Source organism: Mizuhopecten yessoensis, unplaced genomic scaffold (genome assembly GCF_002113885.1).
Source record: "Mizuhopecten yessoensis strain PY_sf001 unplaced genomic scaffold, ASM211388v2 scaffold10059, whole genome shotgun sequence".
NCBI lineage: Eukaryota > Metazoa > Mollusca > Bivalvia > Pectinida > Pectinidae > Mizuhopecten > Mizuhopecten yessoensis.
In genome coordinates, this window is record NW_018408358.1 from 455179 (window position 1) to 472420 (window position 17242).

Genomic DNA, 17242 nt, shown 5'->3' on the forward strand with positions numbered 1-17242 from the left:
GAAGAGTTCGTAATTAAATTGTGTGCAAATCTAGGTATGTCATGTTTTTACAACACACAGGCTTCACTCCACATCCCTTTTCCTGACCCTAGATTTAAAGTGGTCGCTGATGATGTCAGTTTTTCCCCGAAGAGTTCGTAATTAAATTGTGTGCAAATCTAGGTATGTCATGTTTTTACAACACACAGGCTACACCCCTCATCCTGTTAACTGACCATTGATTTACAGTGGTGCCTGATTTATCAGTGATGTCTTATTTGAAAGCTCTGTAGCTTTGATCTTTTATAAATTTGTTAATAAACTGTTTTTTATACCCAGGACTGGGAGGAGAGTTTGTGACGTCCATTGCCTACAGCATCAGAGGACAGCTAAGCTGGCATCAAAGGACGTACGCCTTTAGGTAACATATACTTATTGATATCTGGCATCGATCAAAGGACGTACGCCTTTAGATAACATATACTTATTGATAACTGGCATCAAAGGACGTATGCTTTTAGATAATGTATACTAAGTGATAGCTGGCATCAAAGAATGTACATCTGTCGGTTTCAAAAGCCTTCAAGTATTAATGTTGAACAAGTGCAGCTAAATTCGGGATAGTTTCTCCATTAATCTGTAAATAGATTATGAAAACAGAAGTAATATTTGCCTTTTTAAGAGCTTCCCTCTACCTTGTTATCAAGACCAAGTCATACTTGTTGTGTCACCTGTAAACCAAACATGACATATCTAGGGGTCGCTCCATCTCTAGAACGAAGGAATCAAATATCGTGACATTTTTAGGTCACCTGAGACAAAGTCTCAAGTGACCTATTGCGATCACCTTTTGTCCTGCGTCGTCCGTCGTGCGTCCGTAAACAATTTACATTTTCGACTTCTTCTCCAAAACCCCTGAACCAATTTAAATGAAATTTTGCAGAAACCTTCAATGGCCAAAGGTCAACTAAAATTGTGAATTATATGGTCCTCAGCCCCCAGGGGCCTGAGGGGCGGGGCCAAAAAGGGTCAAATTGACTAAAATTTCAAAAATCTTCTTCTCAAGATCTAGATATGGTAGAATCAAACACTCTTCATAGATGGAAGGGTCTTAAGGTGCTTTACCAAAATTGTGAATTTCATGACCCTGGGGTCTCGCGTTTCCCCCTGGGGAAGGAAGGGGGGGGGGCAAAATTTGTTATGGTTTATAATGGCAAATGATACTTTGAATATTACATGTTGATAACTTGATTGGAATTATAACCCTAAGTTGACAGTTTGATACTTTGTAAATTTTGAGCCATCCCTACCCCCAAGGGCTGTAGGGTGGGGCCCAATGGAGTCTGTGTGCTAAAATAAATAAGCGTACTTTGTGTTACAGTAGTGAAGCCCCGCTGCCCACGGTGGAGGTTGCCATCAGGAACCAGAACGAGGCTGACCAGTGGTGTCCATTCCTTGAGACGCTGACCGACGCCGAGATGGAGAAGAAGATCCGGGATCAGGATAGAAACACGAGGTAAGATCTTCAAGTTGATTGATTTCTCAAGTTTTCCCTCCATTCTTCCTTCCTTTTTTTCCTTCATAATTCCATTCTTCCTTCCTCCTGCCTTCTCTCTTACTGTAAGAGTGAGACTTTTGTGCTGGCAATCAGTGCAAGTATATACAGGCATAAATACATAAACACTCTTTCAAATAGCAAATGCTTTGCTCTGGTATCTGACATTTGTATAGAACATATTTGGAACCAGAATATGTTTCTTGACAGGAGTTAAACTTGTTGAACAACTTTCATGGGTGTATCTACATCAATATTATAGAATGTATATTTGAATTAAGCAACTTAGGATCCATTAGTCTGAATATACCTGATGAAAATCTACACGTTTTTTGTCTGCAGAACTATATCGTGTGAAATTCAATGAAGAGTCACTATTCAAGCCATCTTAGTTCCCCTCCAGTGTATTTGACCAAAATGTATTTAATGAACAAATAAAATAAGACTTGTCTTCAAAACACTTACAAATTTTCTTCTCTTTTTTCCAGACGTATGAGAAGATTAGCCAACACAGCGCCGTCATGGTAGAAACAGAATATTTTATGACCTGAACTTTTTTGTGCAAATAAACATTGTAGACCCCACAACTGTGTTCAGTGGAAAATATAACTACAACAATACCAGCGTCAATGTCGGACACCAGCGGACCAAATGACAAAATTGTCAATTCATCCAAAAGAAGAATGACCATGGCATGGAAATTGGTGGCAGAACAAACTGTTGTATACATCACATCAAGTCTTACTTCAGGAAAAATAGTCCATTCTGACATGGGTTTTTCAGATACATTTTGCTGTTGTACATCCTAACGTGTCAAAATTAACAAAATGTTGGTATTATCGACTGTAATGGTGCATTTTGTGTAAAAATACAAGTGCATCTTTAGTGTTATTGTCAACCAAATTTCAGTGTTGTTTACCTAACCAATGTAGCTTTGTATTTGGGTTATGCCCAAGTTGATGGTAGGGAAATTGATATACTGTCAGGGTATTTTTCACAGGTGTGTGCAAAACATCTTTTGTATCAATATATACTTGATATACTCGTGTCTGTTTCTAAGATTGGGGTAAAATGGACATTGGGTTTATTCCTAATTTGTTGCTAGATGGAAAATTGGACATAGCTATAGAGTTAGTTCCCTTGGATGTACCTGGAAAAGATGTTTTTTTTTTTAGATAGGACCTGAATCGGTTTAAATCTGTTAAGCAAGTTAATGTATGGGCTTATTACCAAGCATGGGCTTTTATTTCTGGTCATAGGGTGGGATTAATCCTCGTCATTAGCTTATAACAGATAGAATGTAGTTCTTTAAAGCTGTTCTGCTGCAAAATATTGTACATAGGCTGGGTCAGTGTTGAGTGGTAGGTTGTGTAGAAGGAGAGAGCGAGAAAGAAAGAAAGAAAGTTGTGCTGAATTGTAATGAATCTCATCAAACTGAGAGTAAATTAAACATGTAAATACTGAATATGTCTTCTGTTCTTTGTTTTGTAAATCTTTTTGATTTTATGACAACGTTCCAGGAATGCTTATTTTCGAAAAAAATCAATTTTTGACGTAATAAACGAGAACCGGTATTAAGAGGATGCTTTTGGTTTCCCACTAAGCACCATTTATAATTGACAAATATGACAGAAAATTGACTTAAATAAGATATCGATTTTTTTTCTTCAATGTAAGTGAAATGTAATTGGTAGTCAAGTTGCAGTCATAAAATGTTTCTATTTATTTGCAATTTCAAGCCTGGACTAGAGATGAAATTGTTACTTCACTGAGAAAGTACAAGAACTAGTTAAAACATTTTTAGTGCTAATGGAAATATAACTTGAGAACATATATAAGCTAAATTTCAAACAAAATGACATTGAGATACACTGGTACTGTTAAATTTACTTCACTGCCAGGACTTTTCATACGCTACAAAATATTCCCTTTCAAATATACGTATTGATGTAATAATGAAATTATTTAAGGAGCGAAATACATCTTTTTAACATTTGTTACGGTATAAAACAGTCCTTTTCACACATATTCCATGATGCATGGTAAGGTATGTTGGGGAATATGTTTGAATAGAACTGTATTTCAGATCTTAATAAATGTCATAAAAATATACTTTCAATGCTTATATTTACATTCAAAACCAGAAGGAAAATATTATTTCATTGTTCTTTGTAGTCCTTTTTATTTAAAATACATTTTAAGCAAACAGTTTTCGTTTACGGACCGTACATCTTTTTAGATTGCACTTACTATGGTTACCAGTTCCGTCTGGCAGCAAATGTCTATTATAATATTGTGAATTTGATGTCGCATCATGAATGGTTCAACGATTACTAAAACAGTTTGACAGAAAATACATGAATTCACATATAATAGTTCATGTTCTTACAATGTATTGGATTATAACATTTTGATTTGGTAGGTTATCTATAATGACTGTACAAAGGAAATGTAAATATTCAAAGATAACGAGCAGTAACTGTTTAATATTGAAAATGGTTTTTTTCTTCACATTTTATGTCCAAGAATGATTGGCGCCATTCTACACTGAATACAGTAAGCGTGAAAGTCTAGGACCGGGTCTCAAATATATAAATGTAAACTTATAATTATTTATTTCTCAATAAGTACGAAACAAGATTCATCAACGTATATCAATCACTCTTTTTGGCTCAGTTTGTAGTGAGCAGGGTTTATTGATATGGGAGAAAACAGGAGTAACCAGGGAAAACACTCATGGTTGAAATTTTTTGTTTGTTTGTGTTTTACGTCCTATTAACCGCTACGTGCCCGATTTTGATGGTGGCAGAAAGCCAGAGTTCCCCGGGAAAAACCACCGACCTACGGACAGTAACTGGCGACTGCCTGACGTGTTTTAGTAGCTGATCCATACCTTCTCGCGCCCGATCAGGTACCTGTAATCAAACGAGACCATCACGGTGAAAGGCAAGCACGCTATCTAATACGTCGCCCAACCCGCCTGATGGACCCCTAAGTCACAAATAATACTCGGATTTAACCCGCTCAAAAGTCAAGATCAAGGTGCTAGGAGTTAATATTCAGTATGTTTAGCACAAAGTATGGCTGGGCAATACAATTACCGTATTACTATAGTTTCTTCAGTTTACTTGTCTCTCCCAACGTTTAGAAATATTTCCTTAACTCATTCACCCCTGAAATTTCATAATGAACTATTCCAACCTTTGAATTGGTAGAGTTCAAATGTGTCTTCAGGGGTGATTGAGTTAAGTTTCTAAAAGCTTTGACCAGATAAAAAATAGAAATATAACAATAAAACCAAATTTTGTTTTTTTTTGAATTTATTTAAAAAACATAATTCAAATATTCACAAAAACATGGAATACAAAATTAAAATGTTCAATATTTTATAGAACCTCGATTACAAAATATATAAAAAAAAATACACTTCTTGCAAAAAATGGAATACAAAATATAATCTTTTAAAATTATAGACAAATATCATCATTAATATCTGCAAAGTGCAGAACAATTCAGTGAAACGTGTTTCTATAACAGATGAAAACATCATTTATGTGAATCAATGTCTCTTGATACACAAAAGTTTAAATTTATTTGGTGTTCGAACTGATACTGTATATATATACAAATTCAATTTGAAAGAAAAGAAGAAAATTTGATTTATGGATTTTTTTCATGTCAGCAGTACATTGGGTACCATCAGGTAATTAGAAGAATATCGGTTAAAACTATAATCGAAATGTGACAAAAACAGTTCATTGTAATAATCATACATGCATTTGCTTACATGCATTAGAAACAAATGGGGTGTCAATATACAGAGAAAGATTTGTTTAACAAGTTGACAAAGTATCAACTACATTTATGTTAATTTCAAAGTTATCATTTGAAAATCAAATTATAATTTAACACATCATGTGACCGACAAGTATGAAGCAATCCAAAAATATATAATCAACATGTACATTCTATGTACTCTCTGCAAAATAGATATCAGAATCACAAACAAAACAAATATAATTTGTCTTATACAAAAAATATTAAAATCTTAATTATTTCTGATATGACAATTTAAAGTCTTTGTCACAAAATTAAGGACATTTAAGGTTTTAAACATTTAACAAAATTTTATAAAAATGGAGTTATCTCCCTTCATTTACTTCAGCAAACATTTTTCAACTTGTGAAAACCTCACAACCATGATTATATACACATTACAGAATTTAATATTTCGCACAATCAATAGGTTATATGCTATTCTTACATATTTTTTCTTTTGAATCATACATGCATTTATCAAATTTATGTTTCTGCTCTTTTCATAACATAAATAATATTCATATTTACAGGAAAGAATCAAAGACTATAAAATTTTCGTTTTTGTTTTAAAAATGAAATATAAAACATTCATATTTTAAAAGCTGACTTGAATTGTAGTAAAAGCTTCTTTTTTTGCTGTTTTAAAGACTGAAAAAGGTTTCTCTTTAAAAGAACCAAAAGCTATTAATATAAAAATGAAATAAAATGAAAAGAAAATAGAAAGAAAATAAATAGATTATCAATAAAACTGCTTGTTATAGAAACCAAAATTTTCAATATACACAAGTTATTACAGCAGTCCTTATCGGGCAATATCAATATCAATGCAAATGAATTATAGTAGCAGCTTACTTGTATATTACTCAAATTTTATTGAAGCTTTAAAACAGATATTTCATATTTTTAATTTAAAACCTAGTAAAAAAAAAATCATTTAAGCTCTTATTTCTAATTTTGAAATTAGATTTGATTTTTAATTTTTAATTCACATATCTAATTTAGATATTTTTTTTTGTAATGACATGTAAATTAAAGTGTATGTATCTTCAACATGTAAACAGTGTAATATATGAAAATAAACTATGTGTAAATAAAAACATTGAAACAATAATTTGCATTTAAAAAAAATATATAAACAATGTTTATGTAGCTTTGGACATGCAATAAATTTCCTCCAAAATATATGCTTTTTTGAAGTCCAAATAAAAACAATATGGATTCCTGATTCCTTCTGCAATCATTAAAGGTTTTATGTAACTCTGAAGACTACACATTTTTATTTTTCCTGTAAAAATATATAAACATAAAAATACTCTTCTCATTATGATGTGTACAAATTGGTACACCAATCCATGACAATAATTTAAAATTGTCAAATTTGATTTTAAATTTTACTATTAAATGATACATTAACATATCACAAAGTTTAACTTTAAATGTTTGCTACCTTACTTGTAATTTTGAGTTATCTCCCTTAACAAATTAATCATAAACAGTTTCTTATTATTAAGAGTTACCAAAGAGTCATCAATACACAGATTAGTTACCACCCATGAAAGATATTTTACATTTTCTGAAAGTCGAACTCTTTCTCTTTTTGAAAGGAGATTACAATGTCACAATAAGGTAGCATTTATCCTTATTGGTATAATTTACAAATTTTATCATTTCACTGTAAAAATATCAGGGTTGTATCTTGTAAATAGCCCTTAAATGTTCAACATTTCCAAAACTTTTGCTAAACATATGCAAAAAACCCATACTAAGAGTGTTGACAGAAACAAATCAATGCATCATATCAGAAACCAACCCAAGTTTACCAGGGTTGAGGATTTATTTTAAGTGCCCCTTAAAAATTTGTCAGATAAGTGCAACAAGTGTATGAAACCAAATACAATGTAATCTAGATGATCATACAGAGATTTCATCTTTTTTTGTTTATTTCTAATTTCAACATTAGAAATATTCTTAATGAAAGTGTATGATTAATGTCAATGAAATGTTTTTTCCTCATACGGGCTTGACATTGTTGATAACAATGGCTTAAGTCTATGACGTTGCTGACTGGACACTGGCTTAAGTCTATGACATTGCTGACTGGACACTGGCTAAAGTCTATGACATTGCTGACTGGACACTGGCTAAAATCTATGACATTGCTGACTGGACACTGGCTAAAATCTATAATATTGCTGACCGCAGGACACTGGCTAAAGTCTATGACATATTGCCGACCGGACACTGGCTAAAATCTATGACGTTGTCGACTGCACACTGACTAAAATCTATGACATTGCTGACTGGCTTGACTGACTGGACTGTGCTGACCGGTCCGAAGATAGATCTAACAACACCATGGCCACTTCTCGCTCTGACTGAGGATGTAGAGTCTGTTAGAAGGAAAAAATATCACATTTTTATGACTAATCACGCTGAATAAATTTATGAAGATTTAGCTTTTCATGGGATAAAATGGTTTTCCAAACAATTATATTTTTTTGCTATCGTAATTTTATGATCATTTATGAAAGACCCTTGTACCACTGCCCAGAACTGTAACTGAGTTTTGGAAACTGACTACAGCTTTGATAAATCATTTCTGAAAAGAAACACATGCCTAAGTGTGGGTCTTTTATGAAAAATATTAAAGATGAAATAACCAAAATATTACCAACAAGTGTTTTGGGTGTAAATTAATTCAACGGGGCCAGACCGGGATTTGAACTCTAGACTTCAGATTGATATATATATATACTATCGCTCTAACCGATGGAGCTACCTGGTCAGCGGAATTTGCCTAACGGAAATTTTGATACACAATGTAAAACTGTAAGGGGAGATAATTTTTGTTATGCAAAGTATTTTCATAATTCCGGAAAAGTCATGTTTCTGAGATTTCATGAAAAAGAAACAGAATGGCAGTTTAATTTGTCATATTTGTAACTCTGTGTAAGTATATTTGAAGTATATATATGTACACAACACTTTACATTTCATATCAATTAATAGTTTTATTTTTATGTTGATACCATATTTTTTTCATTTCTTTGTATTTTTTTTAATTATAAATTCTGATATTCGAATTCCTTTTTAATTATAAAGTGACATGGTGTCTGACCTGGTAAGCTTGCGGTTCAAAAGTCAAAGTGTACGGGTCATTCCCTGGACCTGTTCCCTCCAGTCCAGCAGTGTGTGGGTTCAGTATGCTTTGTTGTTGACTTAAAAAATATTGTGATAGTCATTCAAATCTTGTCATTTCAAAGTCAATATATATTATAATAAAGTACAGGAATTTTTCTTATGTCCTTCTTGAAAGTATTTTTAAGGATTATTCTGTAATTAAAGTGTGAATAGTAGATGTTTCTAATCTGATTTTATTTCCCTAAGACTTAACATTTCGGGAATTTTCTTTAACTGGAAGGAAAACTTATCAATCATAATCTGAAATATATTGTCTCATGAGAGAAATGATATGCAACCGAAAACCATTGCATGTTCCATTTAATACTTTTATTATTTTTTTTTATTAAAAAAATTCATGCCAGGTAATTGTCACTTTTAAGTCTTACATTTGCTGATATCATATATGTTGGCATCAAAGATTGACATGATTTGTTTCTCTTTACAAAATCATTAACCAGTAAGCTAATATTACAATCAAGATTGTTATTACTGGGAAACAATGTACTTTCAAATTTTTTGATAAACCAAATCAATTATATGGATGCATAATAGTTAAAAGGTACTTTAAAATTTGAAAACAAATATCATTACATGGTTGTGACAGTATTTTTTCAAATTTTTCAAGATAAATTCAATTTTTCTTTTGCCTTACTTGGCCAGAGCTGGCATCTCGCTTGTCTGGTAGGAACCGTAATGCACACCCTGGGGGAAATATCTGTGGCCCTGCCCCTCTGGAGACTGGAGGGGGAGGGGGAGATACCCCGGAGTGGCCTGGCTTTGTTGTGGCATGCTGTTGAAGGCTGGGTAGGTAGGAGTTTCCTCTGCTGAGAAACAAGAATTCTGAATAAAGTTAACTGAATTCTGGTTCAAAAATATTTCATTTCCCTAAATAAATCTTATATATGTAATAAACATCAGATTATATATCATATCAATACAGTGTTTACCTATCAACAGTATATCATACTAATCTTATGACAATTCCCATTTCTTAAAACATAATTTGTATTTATATTTTCACTTAGAAATTAATAAAACATTTTGTGTAATAATAATAATAATAATAATAATAGTTTTAGGTTCTTATATACCGCTTTATCACAACCTAGTTTGAAGGTCGTCTCAAAGCGGTTCACAAATTATTTTCCGTGGTTATAGGGCCTTTGCAACCAGCCAATATCTTTCTCAACTCCATGGGGAGCATACAGCCAGTGCTGCCATTTCGGCGCTCATCACTAGCATTCAACAATTCTAGAACTGCTCAACCACTTACTCATTTACAGCTGAGTAGACTGTAGAGTATTAATAATGCATGTGTTATGAAAGTAAGGCATAAAATCACTGTAATTAATTTAATCGTAGTTTTAATTGCTTATCTTAATGATTTTTGTGATAATTAAACTAGTTTTAAACATGCATTATTACATTCTGAAATGCTGTCTCCAGGTCTACTGAAATTGAAACAATTTCATTTTGTTTGGCCTACTTAGGTACAAAATGTGTATACATTTATAATATAAGTGTGAAGCACTTCTCTAGATTAATGCCTGCTACAAGTTAAGGCTATATGTTACTTTCACATAATATACCTGGAACTTTGTGTTAAGAATTACCTCCCTTTAAATTTATATTAGAATCAAATTATTGTGATTCAGTAATTATCACCTTAGTATTATCAAAGCATGAATTCTGTGTCCTTTTCAAATGTGTCATCACTTCTCTCGAAGTCCTTTTCAAATGTGTCATCATTTTTTGTGTACTTTTCAAATGAGTTGTTAATTAGTTAATGAAGTTAAATGTTTGAAATACCATACATAAAATACATACTATTATAAACAGAAAAAAAGAAGATATTTTTAACAGTTCCCTGTACCTAACTTAATTTTTTTGTCCGGAAACTCTGACCCTCAATTTTTCATTTGTTTTTTTGAAGGTAAAAAGAGTATTCCAGAAAATATTTTTCATGTTTTATGATCAAATATTCCTATATTTCCCTGGTGGAACCTAGCATTATCTAATAACTTAAAAGAGTTTAATTATTATTAAAAAAAACTATTTAAAAAAAAGTAGATATAGATCAAAACTAATTTTTAATGTAATGTTCCTAACCAATGACCAATTTTCAACTTGTTACCCTAAGCAAACATATGTCCTTTTGGTTTTTAACTTTATGTGGAGATCCTTCAAAATTTGCATTTTAAAGTAAGGTGGTATGAAAAATAATTAATTTATAAATAATTGTTTTCTACTGTTTAAAAACTTTAAATGTTTCAAAATTTCACAGGAAAACTCTCCAACAAATTTATCTTACAACTGACCTGCATAGTAATGAACCTCCATCGGTACAATGTGATCTGGTGACGTATTAACCATGGGTGTCTGGCTGGGGCCCCACTGGTGGGGGGTGTCCGGGTTCTGCCAAGGCCCCGGTCTAGGGGACGTCCATTGGGGCAGATTCTGCGAGGTGGAGACCCTGGTCACATGACTTGTCTGATTGTTTGGGACCTGGAGTTTCTCACACATGCGAGCTAGCTCCCTGATACAGGATCCGTAACAGCGAGGTTCGTTGTTATTGAGGTATCCCGTGTTCGGAACTTTAGAAACACCGCTCACTGGAAACTCTCCAGTAGGTTTTGGCAGCATTTCTCCAGGAGATTTTTGTAGATTTGTCATATTACACCGATTATAAGATGTAGGTGTGGAGACATTCTGATAGCGGACGGTTGATTGCGGAGACAAATGGCCCTGTGGGTTTCCCAGTGTGGGATGAGACGGAACGTTTCTAGTGAACTTGGAATAGAAACTTCCATGGTATTCCTGGAAGAACTCCTGCAGTGGTTCCTTCTGTCTGCCAGAGATGCCCGGTCTCCCGGACAATCTGTGTCTTCGTCTTGCATTAGCGAACCAAGTCTTAACCTTTAAAATAAAGAAAACATCTCTTTTTTTGAGAGAGAGAATTTTTCTCACACCTAATAGTACTTAGTAATATTATGCTTCTCCTTCCATTTTAACAAAGGGACAAAACTCAATAAATACAGAAGGTAACTCTAATATCTATAACTTTTTATTAACATTCCTATGATGAAAGGCCTTAAAGGGTTATGAGCACAAGATATCATTAAATTCAGCTTGTGCAATACTTTAGGAGAAATTATCAGGGGAGATAACTCTGAGTATGTAAACCTACAGAGGAATTCTTCAGTGTTTTTACCTGCAGTGGGTCAGGAATCCGTATTTTTTTATCAGTTCCACAAATATTTAAATGATGGCCAAATGGCTAATAAAATTTAAATCTTTTTGGACAGAAAAGGTCCCCTACAGAACTTCTTAACTTTATTTACCTGGTAGGTTGTTAGTCCTGCCGTCTGAGCGAGGTATTGCTTGGTTTCCTGTGAAGGGTAGGGATTGGAAAAGTTGTCGAGGAACCATCTATTCAGCACATGTTTTGACTTGGCCGATAGTTTTGTGCTCGGTCGCTCACCACTAGGACAGATATTCGGAGGTGGTGGATTTCTTAAGAAGTACAAAATCAGCAGTATAAATTAAAGTTCTGTCAAACTGTTTTCTGGCCCACTCACTAGACAATTACCTTGATAGCTATCTATTGAAGTATCATATATGCCTAGAAATATTCCTAACTTTGACTTTAAACATATTTTATTAACCAGAATTGGAAAATAGGATTATTACAACTAATATTCTTAAAAATGATTAACTCTATTTGGGGTGGATCACATGCTTATCAGTGTATTCTTTCTGCTTTGAAAGAATTAGTTTTAAGATATGTATATGTGGGAAAACCTGAAAACAAATAATAATGTTTATCTATTTTTTTTACATATTTTCTATTGCATTGCTGTTTAATCATTAAAATATATCCTCATTGTTGCTTGTCTCAGTTTGTATGCTAATGGTCTGAAAGCTAAACGGGCAAAACCAAACATTGTTTAAAAAAATAAAAGGCCTTGAAAAAATTAAAAACAGTTTTTTTGCAATATTTCTCTAGAAACAAACAAATTTTTGAGGCCCTTGCATTATTTTAGTTTCCTTTATGTTATTAAACTTTTTGTTCATCTGAAGAATTTTTTTCTCAAATAAACAATCTGAGAAAAGTACAAATATTTTTCTTTCCATTCTTTTTCAATTTACAAATCTCTCTAAATTGTAAATTGGATTAAATTTTGATTGTTATAAAAAAAAATCTTACATTTTTTATTTCATTTTACTACATTTTCTAGCTTTACTTTAAAGAAAAAAATTACTTGTTATAAAATACTATTTTCAGCGCTATGTTGATAAACAATATCAATTATTGTTAAGAAAATTATAGCTGAACTAATTTTGCAACAATTTTTCTAAAACTATCATTGTATCTGTGGATTCTTAATTGGGGCAATGAAGGGCAAGATGCATGATCGAAATTGGAACATATGAGGAAATATTATATTATAGTGTAAGTATTTCTGAAATCACAAGTATTTGTTTTTTATTCTAAAATGACATTCCTTGTGATCAATATAAGTTACCTGTTTCTCAATTTGAGTTTGTGTATTGCAGAGAGGGCCTTAAGCTGTACAATCAAATATTTTAAATTAAAACAATGTTAACAGACTTTTCAAAATATTTCAAGATGGTAGTTAAAGTGATTATCATCCAAAATTTTAATAATATCTTTTTATCACAGTTTTTTACCGTTAGCGGCACACAAACTCGGAGAGCTAGCATTGTTGAATAGGAAAATCTTAGGTGTTTTATTAATACCATTTTATACGTGCACATGGGACGGGGGACGGGGGACGGGGTGTTGCGAAAATAAGGCAGTGAAACGTAACTTACTTTTGTCGGACTCTGAATCTGATGAGGGCATTGAGTTTATGGTCAAGTTTTTCCTCCTTTTCTCCGTAATGAGCCTCGTCCCAAATCTCTAGGAGACCGGTGTAGTTGCTGAATCGCCCCTTCTGCACAATATTGGGATTGTTTAGGGCGATATTTTACACAGGAACCTGAGAATTAGTTACAGCTATTTTTGGACCTAAACTAAAGTGTTCAGGGTAATTTTAGGGGTTTAGATAAACATTTGGTAAAAACTGGCATTTGTACCGAAAGACAATCATTGGGGGTGGCATTTTTACCGAAAGTTGAAATAACCAACATAGGTCCAAAAATATCTGTAACAAGTTCTCAGGTCCTTGTGATTTTTATAGGTTATAGTTAAATTAGAACGCGTTTATATACTTGCCAACTTTTAGAAATTTCCATCTGGGAGATACTCAAAATTAAAACAAAAATAAAAAGTGGTTACATACCCCCTAGAGCCAAAATAACCCTTTGAAATGACACATTTTGAGTTGTTCTTTCAGATGAAATCATCAGATGTTAGAATACAGGAATAGTTAATCAAATTCACTGGTTGAAAAATACTCAGTCTCCCTCCTAAATAGATAGGGTGGCGTTGACCGCTTCGTTTTATCAGAGAATCGCACAATGAACAAAACGCATTGTACTATAATTACGCTATGTGTGGGTGCGATTGAGATGTGCGCGTGTGCCGGTTGTGTGTTTGTATTTATGTATGTAAGCATGAATAATTGTTTCCAATTAGTAACTGCTTATATCTCTTTGCTTCTAATTTTTGAATTGATTGGAAAAGGAGTGAAAAATAATAAAATATCAATTGTTAAATTCTGTTGTCCGAAAACCCTTTTCGACTCTAATTTGCATTTTTTTTTCTTTTTCGTTCTCAAATCTCTTAAATGGCTTTAAATTTAAAACATTGAAACTTTGAATTTCAATATGAAATATCAAGTTTTGTAGTGAAATTACAAATCTTACCTTTAACAAATTGACAACGTCCTTGTATTTTTTCTGCTCAAATTTTAGCGCTACCAAGGCCCGTAAAAACGACTCGTTTGACATGAATTTCTCCATTTTTTGTTGACAGATGTTGTTAACCATCTTGCCCAATATTTCAAATCGTCCTTGCATAGCTAATGCCGAAGCGACCTCGCCCGCCAACTCCAATTGTTTGTCCGACAATTCGTATTCTGAAATCATTCCATTCAGCATTCCTTGGAGGTCAGAAATATTTTCCTTGGGTATTTCCAAAATGTTCGGTATGTCTGTACAGACGTTTTCCATTTCATTTACAAGTAGAATTACCGAAAACAGGTACGTTTCTTCACTGTTACTTTGAAAGTAAATTACGGGAGTGTTGTAAAATCTACAGTAATGGTTTTTTTCTGACATGTGTAATCATTAGATATTGGTAATTGCTAATGTATTTTGACACTTTGCTGTCTTCCATTCACCAGATGAGGCCTCAAAAGGGTAATTTGTTTAGTGCAAGCAGAACTATTAATTTATATAAAAGAAGATAATAAATCAGCAAATTGAAATCAATGGGATACATTTCGAAACAAAGACGGATTTATTCAAGGGAAACGTTTAACCTAATTACAACAATAATTTTGAAAATCCCCATGGGGGGCCTTTTATCCATGTGCATTGCCCGTCCGTGTCTGAATAACAGCACGTCAATATCCAAAGCCCACGTGACTATCGTTTCGGTTCTTGACTAAAAGTACACCTGTTCGCTAAAGTACATCACGGGGTTAAATGTACCGTTGCCAATCCAAGTTGGCGGGAACCAGTTTTTGAATTTGCGGAAGGTTTTAAAAAGTGCCCTAGGAATGGGATTATAAGTTAGTTTGAACTATATGATAAAAGAGGGCACATTGATAAAATAAGTTTGTTGAAATCAAAATAAAACACCATGTGTCATAAATAGCTGGTAAAGCCGAGCGTGGCCGGAAATAGCCGAGTTCTGCCGAATGGTGTTGATTTGCTAGTATCGAACCTGTGCAAGACTATTTCTAGTTTATCTACGGGAACTTTACATTGTCCCAGCGATTTATAGTTTTGAAATTTATGTCATCGGTCAGTATATATCTGACCTATTATTTTGAAAAAAGGGATGCAATGACTTTGAAACAGGTTGCCAAACAAAACCCCATATCTTGAATTCCCCAACTTATTAACACATAGATATCACATATTTATACGTTAGCATGGATGCTTTCCTTTAGCATTGATGACAGTTCCAGCTCTTTTAATTGAGAAATCAAAATAATCACAGGAAGATAAATGTTTCACACACAAAGGTGATAATGATACGGTGGCTGGTTGATGACACTTTATCTAGTTACATATATTACGAGATAACATCACATAATATTAGTAAAGTATCCCGTTAAAACGACTTTGTATCACGTTATAGCGAGTAAATATTTCGCTAAAACTACTTAGTATGACATTATATATAACAACTTCGTTATAAAAACTTTCAACATTATGATGACAAGGATTCAAGACTATTTTCATTTTAAAATGATCAACTTGAAGAGTTCCTCTCGTTTTGATATTTTGTAAAATCAACGTAGCCGATTACAGTATGGCGGACTATATCAAAACAGCAAGTACAATGTACGTTACACACGCAGCTTTTTAATTTTATTTACTTTCTTGATACCGGTGGCTATATGTTTTCATTGTTTAGCTATTTTAAGTCTTATCATATGCTTTAAACATCTACTTTCTGCGATATCATATGAAGCTCTCGCACTGTCTGTTGTCCCACCTGATAAAAAAGGTGATGTCGGTCGAACCTCGGATTCGTCGAATACCATGTATTCCTCGAACTATTGATCTGGAACCTCGAGTTCGAGTAAGCGGGGTTTTACTGTATTTAAATTCGTCGATATACCATCCTAGTTTATCATTATAACGACTAGGTAACTCGTTATAACGATATACCAAGTCGTTATAACGATAACCATAGTCGTTATAACAAGAAAATAAGTTGGTTTAAAGGGATGTTATTCTCGTTATAATGAGAACGAATATTTGGATGGTTACAGGGGCTTGTAACAAATAGAAATATATACGAACGTACATTTTTATTTCATTTCATTTCAGAATGTTTTATAGTACACTATGATGCTAGACTTTGTGTTTGCATATGTTTTTATATATTTGTTACAAGCCCCTGTGTCTCAATCAGCCACCGTATGCAACTAACTTAAATGCAGGAAATATGTAATAATAATAATAATAATAATAATAATTCGAGGTTCTTATATATACCGCTTTATCACAACCAAATTGTAGGTCGTCTCGAAGCGCTTCACAAATTATTATCCGCGGTTATAGGGCCTTTGCAACCAGCCAATATCTTTCTCATCTCCCTGTGTAGCATACAGCCGGAGCTGCCATTTCGGCGCTAACAGCTTGCATTCAATAATTCTAGCGCTGCCCAACCACGTACTCATTTTTACAGCTGAGTAGACTGGAACAGATACAACACAGTCGTGCCGTGCCGTGACTCGAACACTTCCGGATCACAGGAACCTTGGAATATGCAACAATGGGCAATGTGTTGATCTCTAGTCTACATTGGGTGTAATTCCATTCGTCTTTCTTTTCGTTGAGACCAAAACTTGTAAACGAACACATATTTGTCAACGATAAACAGCAGTAAAACTATATGTACCGTGTACAGATTTAATTCGTATTGCTGAAAGTCGATAAGATCACTGTAGAGTCCGGGGCATTATCTTGGGTATTTGTATTGAAGCACCCCGATAAAACAAAACAAAACCAAAAATCGCTGTCTTGATATTTGTACGAAGTCGCTTAATTATTTCTTTC

The 17242-nt window shown here is 33.4% G+C and overlaps 2 protein-coding genes across 3 annotated transcripts in view; one reads left to right on the top strand and one right to left on the bottom strand.

The window, feature by feature from the left end:
• LOC110459390 (SWI/SNF-related matrix-associated actin-dependent regulator of chromatin subfamily B member 1-like) overlaps window positions 1-2999 on the top strand; it is an 11724-nt gene extending 8725 nt beyond the window's left edge. The window contains exons 8-10 of the mRNA XM_021511617.1: window positions 282-400; window positions 1361-1495; window positions 2023-2999. Of these exons, the coding sequence (XP_021367292.1) occupies window positions 282-400; window positions 1361-1495; window positions 2023-2062 (294 nt within the window). The 3' untranslated portion in view covers window positions 2063-2999. The remainder of the gene's footprint in view (window positions 1-281; window positions 401-1360; window positions 1496-2022) is intronic.
• Window positions 3000-6483: 3484 nt separating this feature from the next.
• On the bottom strand, window positions 6484-14730 carry LOC110459417. Of its 2 annotated transcripts, none has more exons than XM_021511653.1 (7): window positions 14369-14730; window positions 13373-13494; window positions 11878-12049; window positions 10855-11452; window positions 9189-9357; window positions 8472-8571; window positions 6484-7743 (listed from the first exon to the last, which is right to left on the bottom strand). In XM_021511653.1, exons 1-7 carry the CDS (start codon window positions 14672-14674, stop codon window positions 7639-7641), a joined length of 1572 nt encoding a protein of 523 aa, XP_021367328.1. In that variant the 5' UTR covers window positions 14675-14730; the 3' UTR covers window positions 6484-7638. The 2 variants fall into 2 exon arrangements, with proteins under 2 accessions (XP_021367328.1, XP_021367327.1); XM_021511652.1 differs by having other exon boundaries at window positions 9189-9360.
• Between the last annotated feature and the right edge of the window lie 2512 nt (window positions 14731-17242).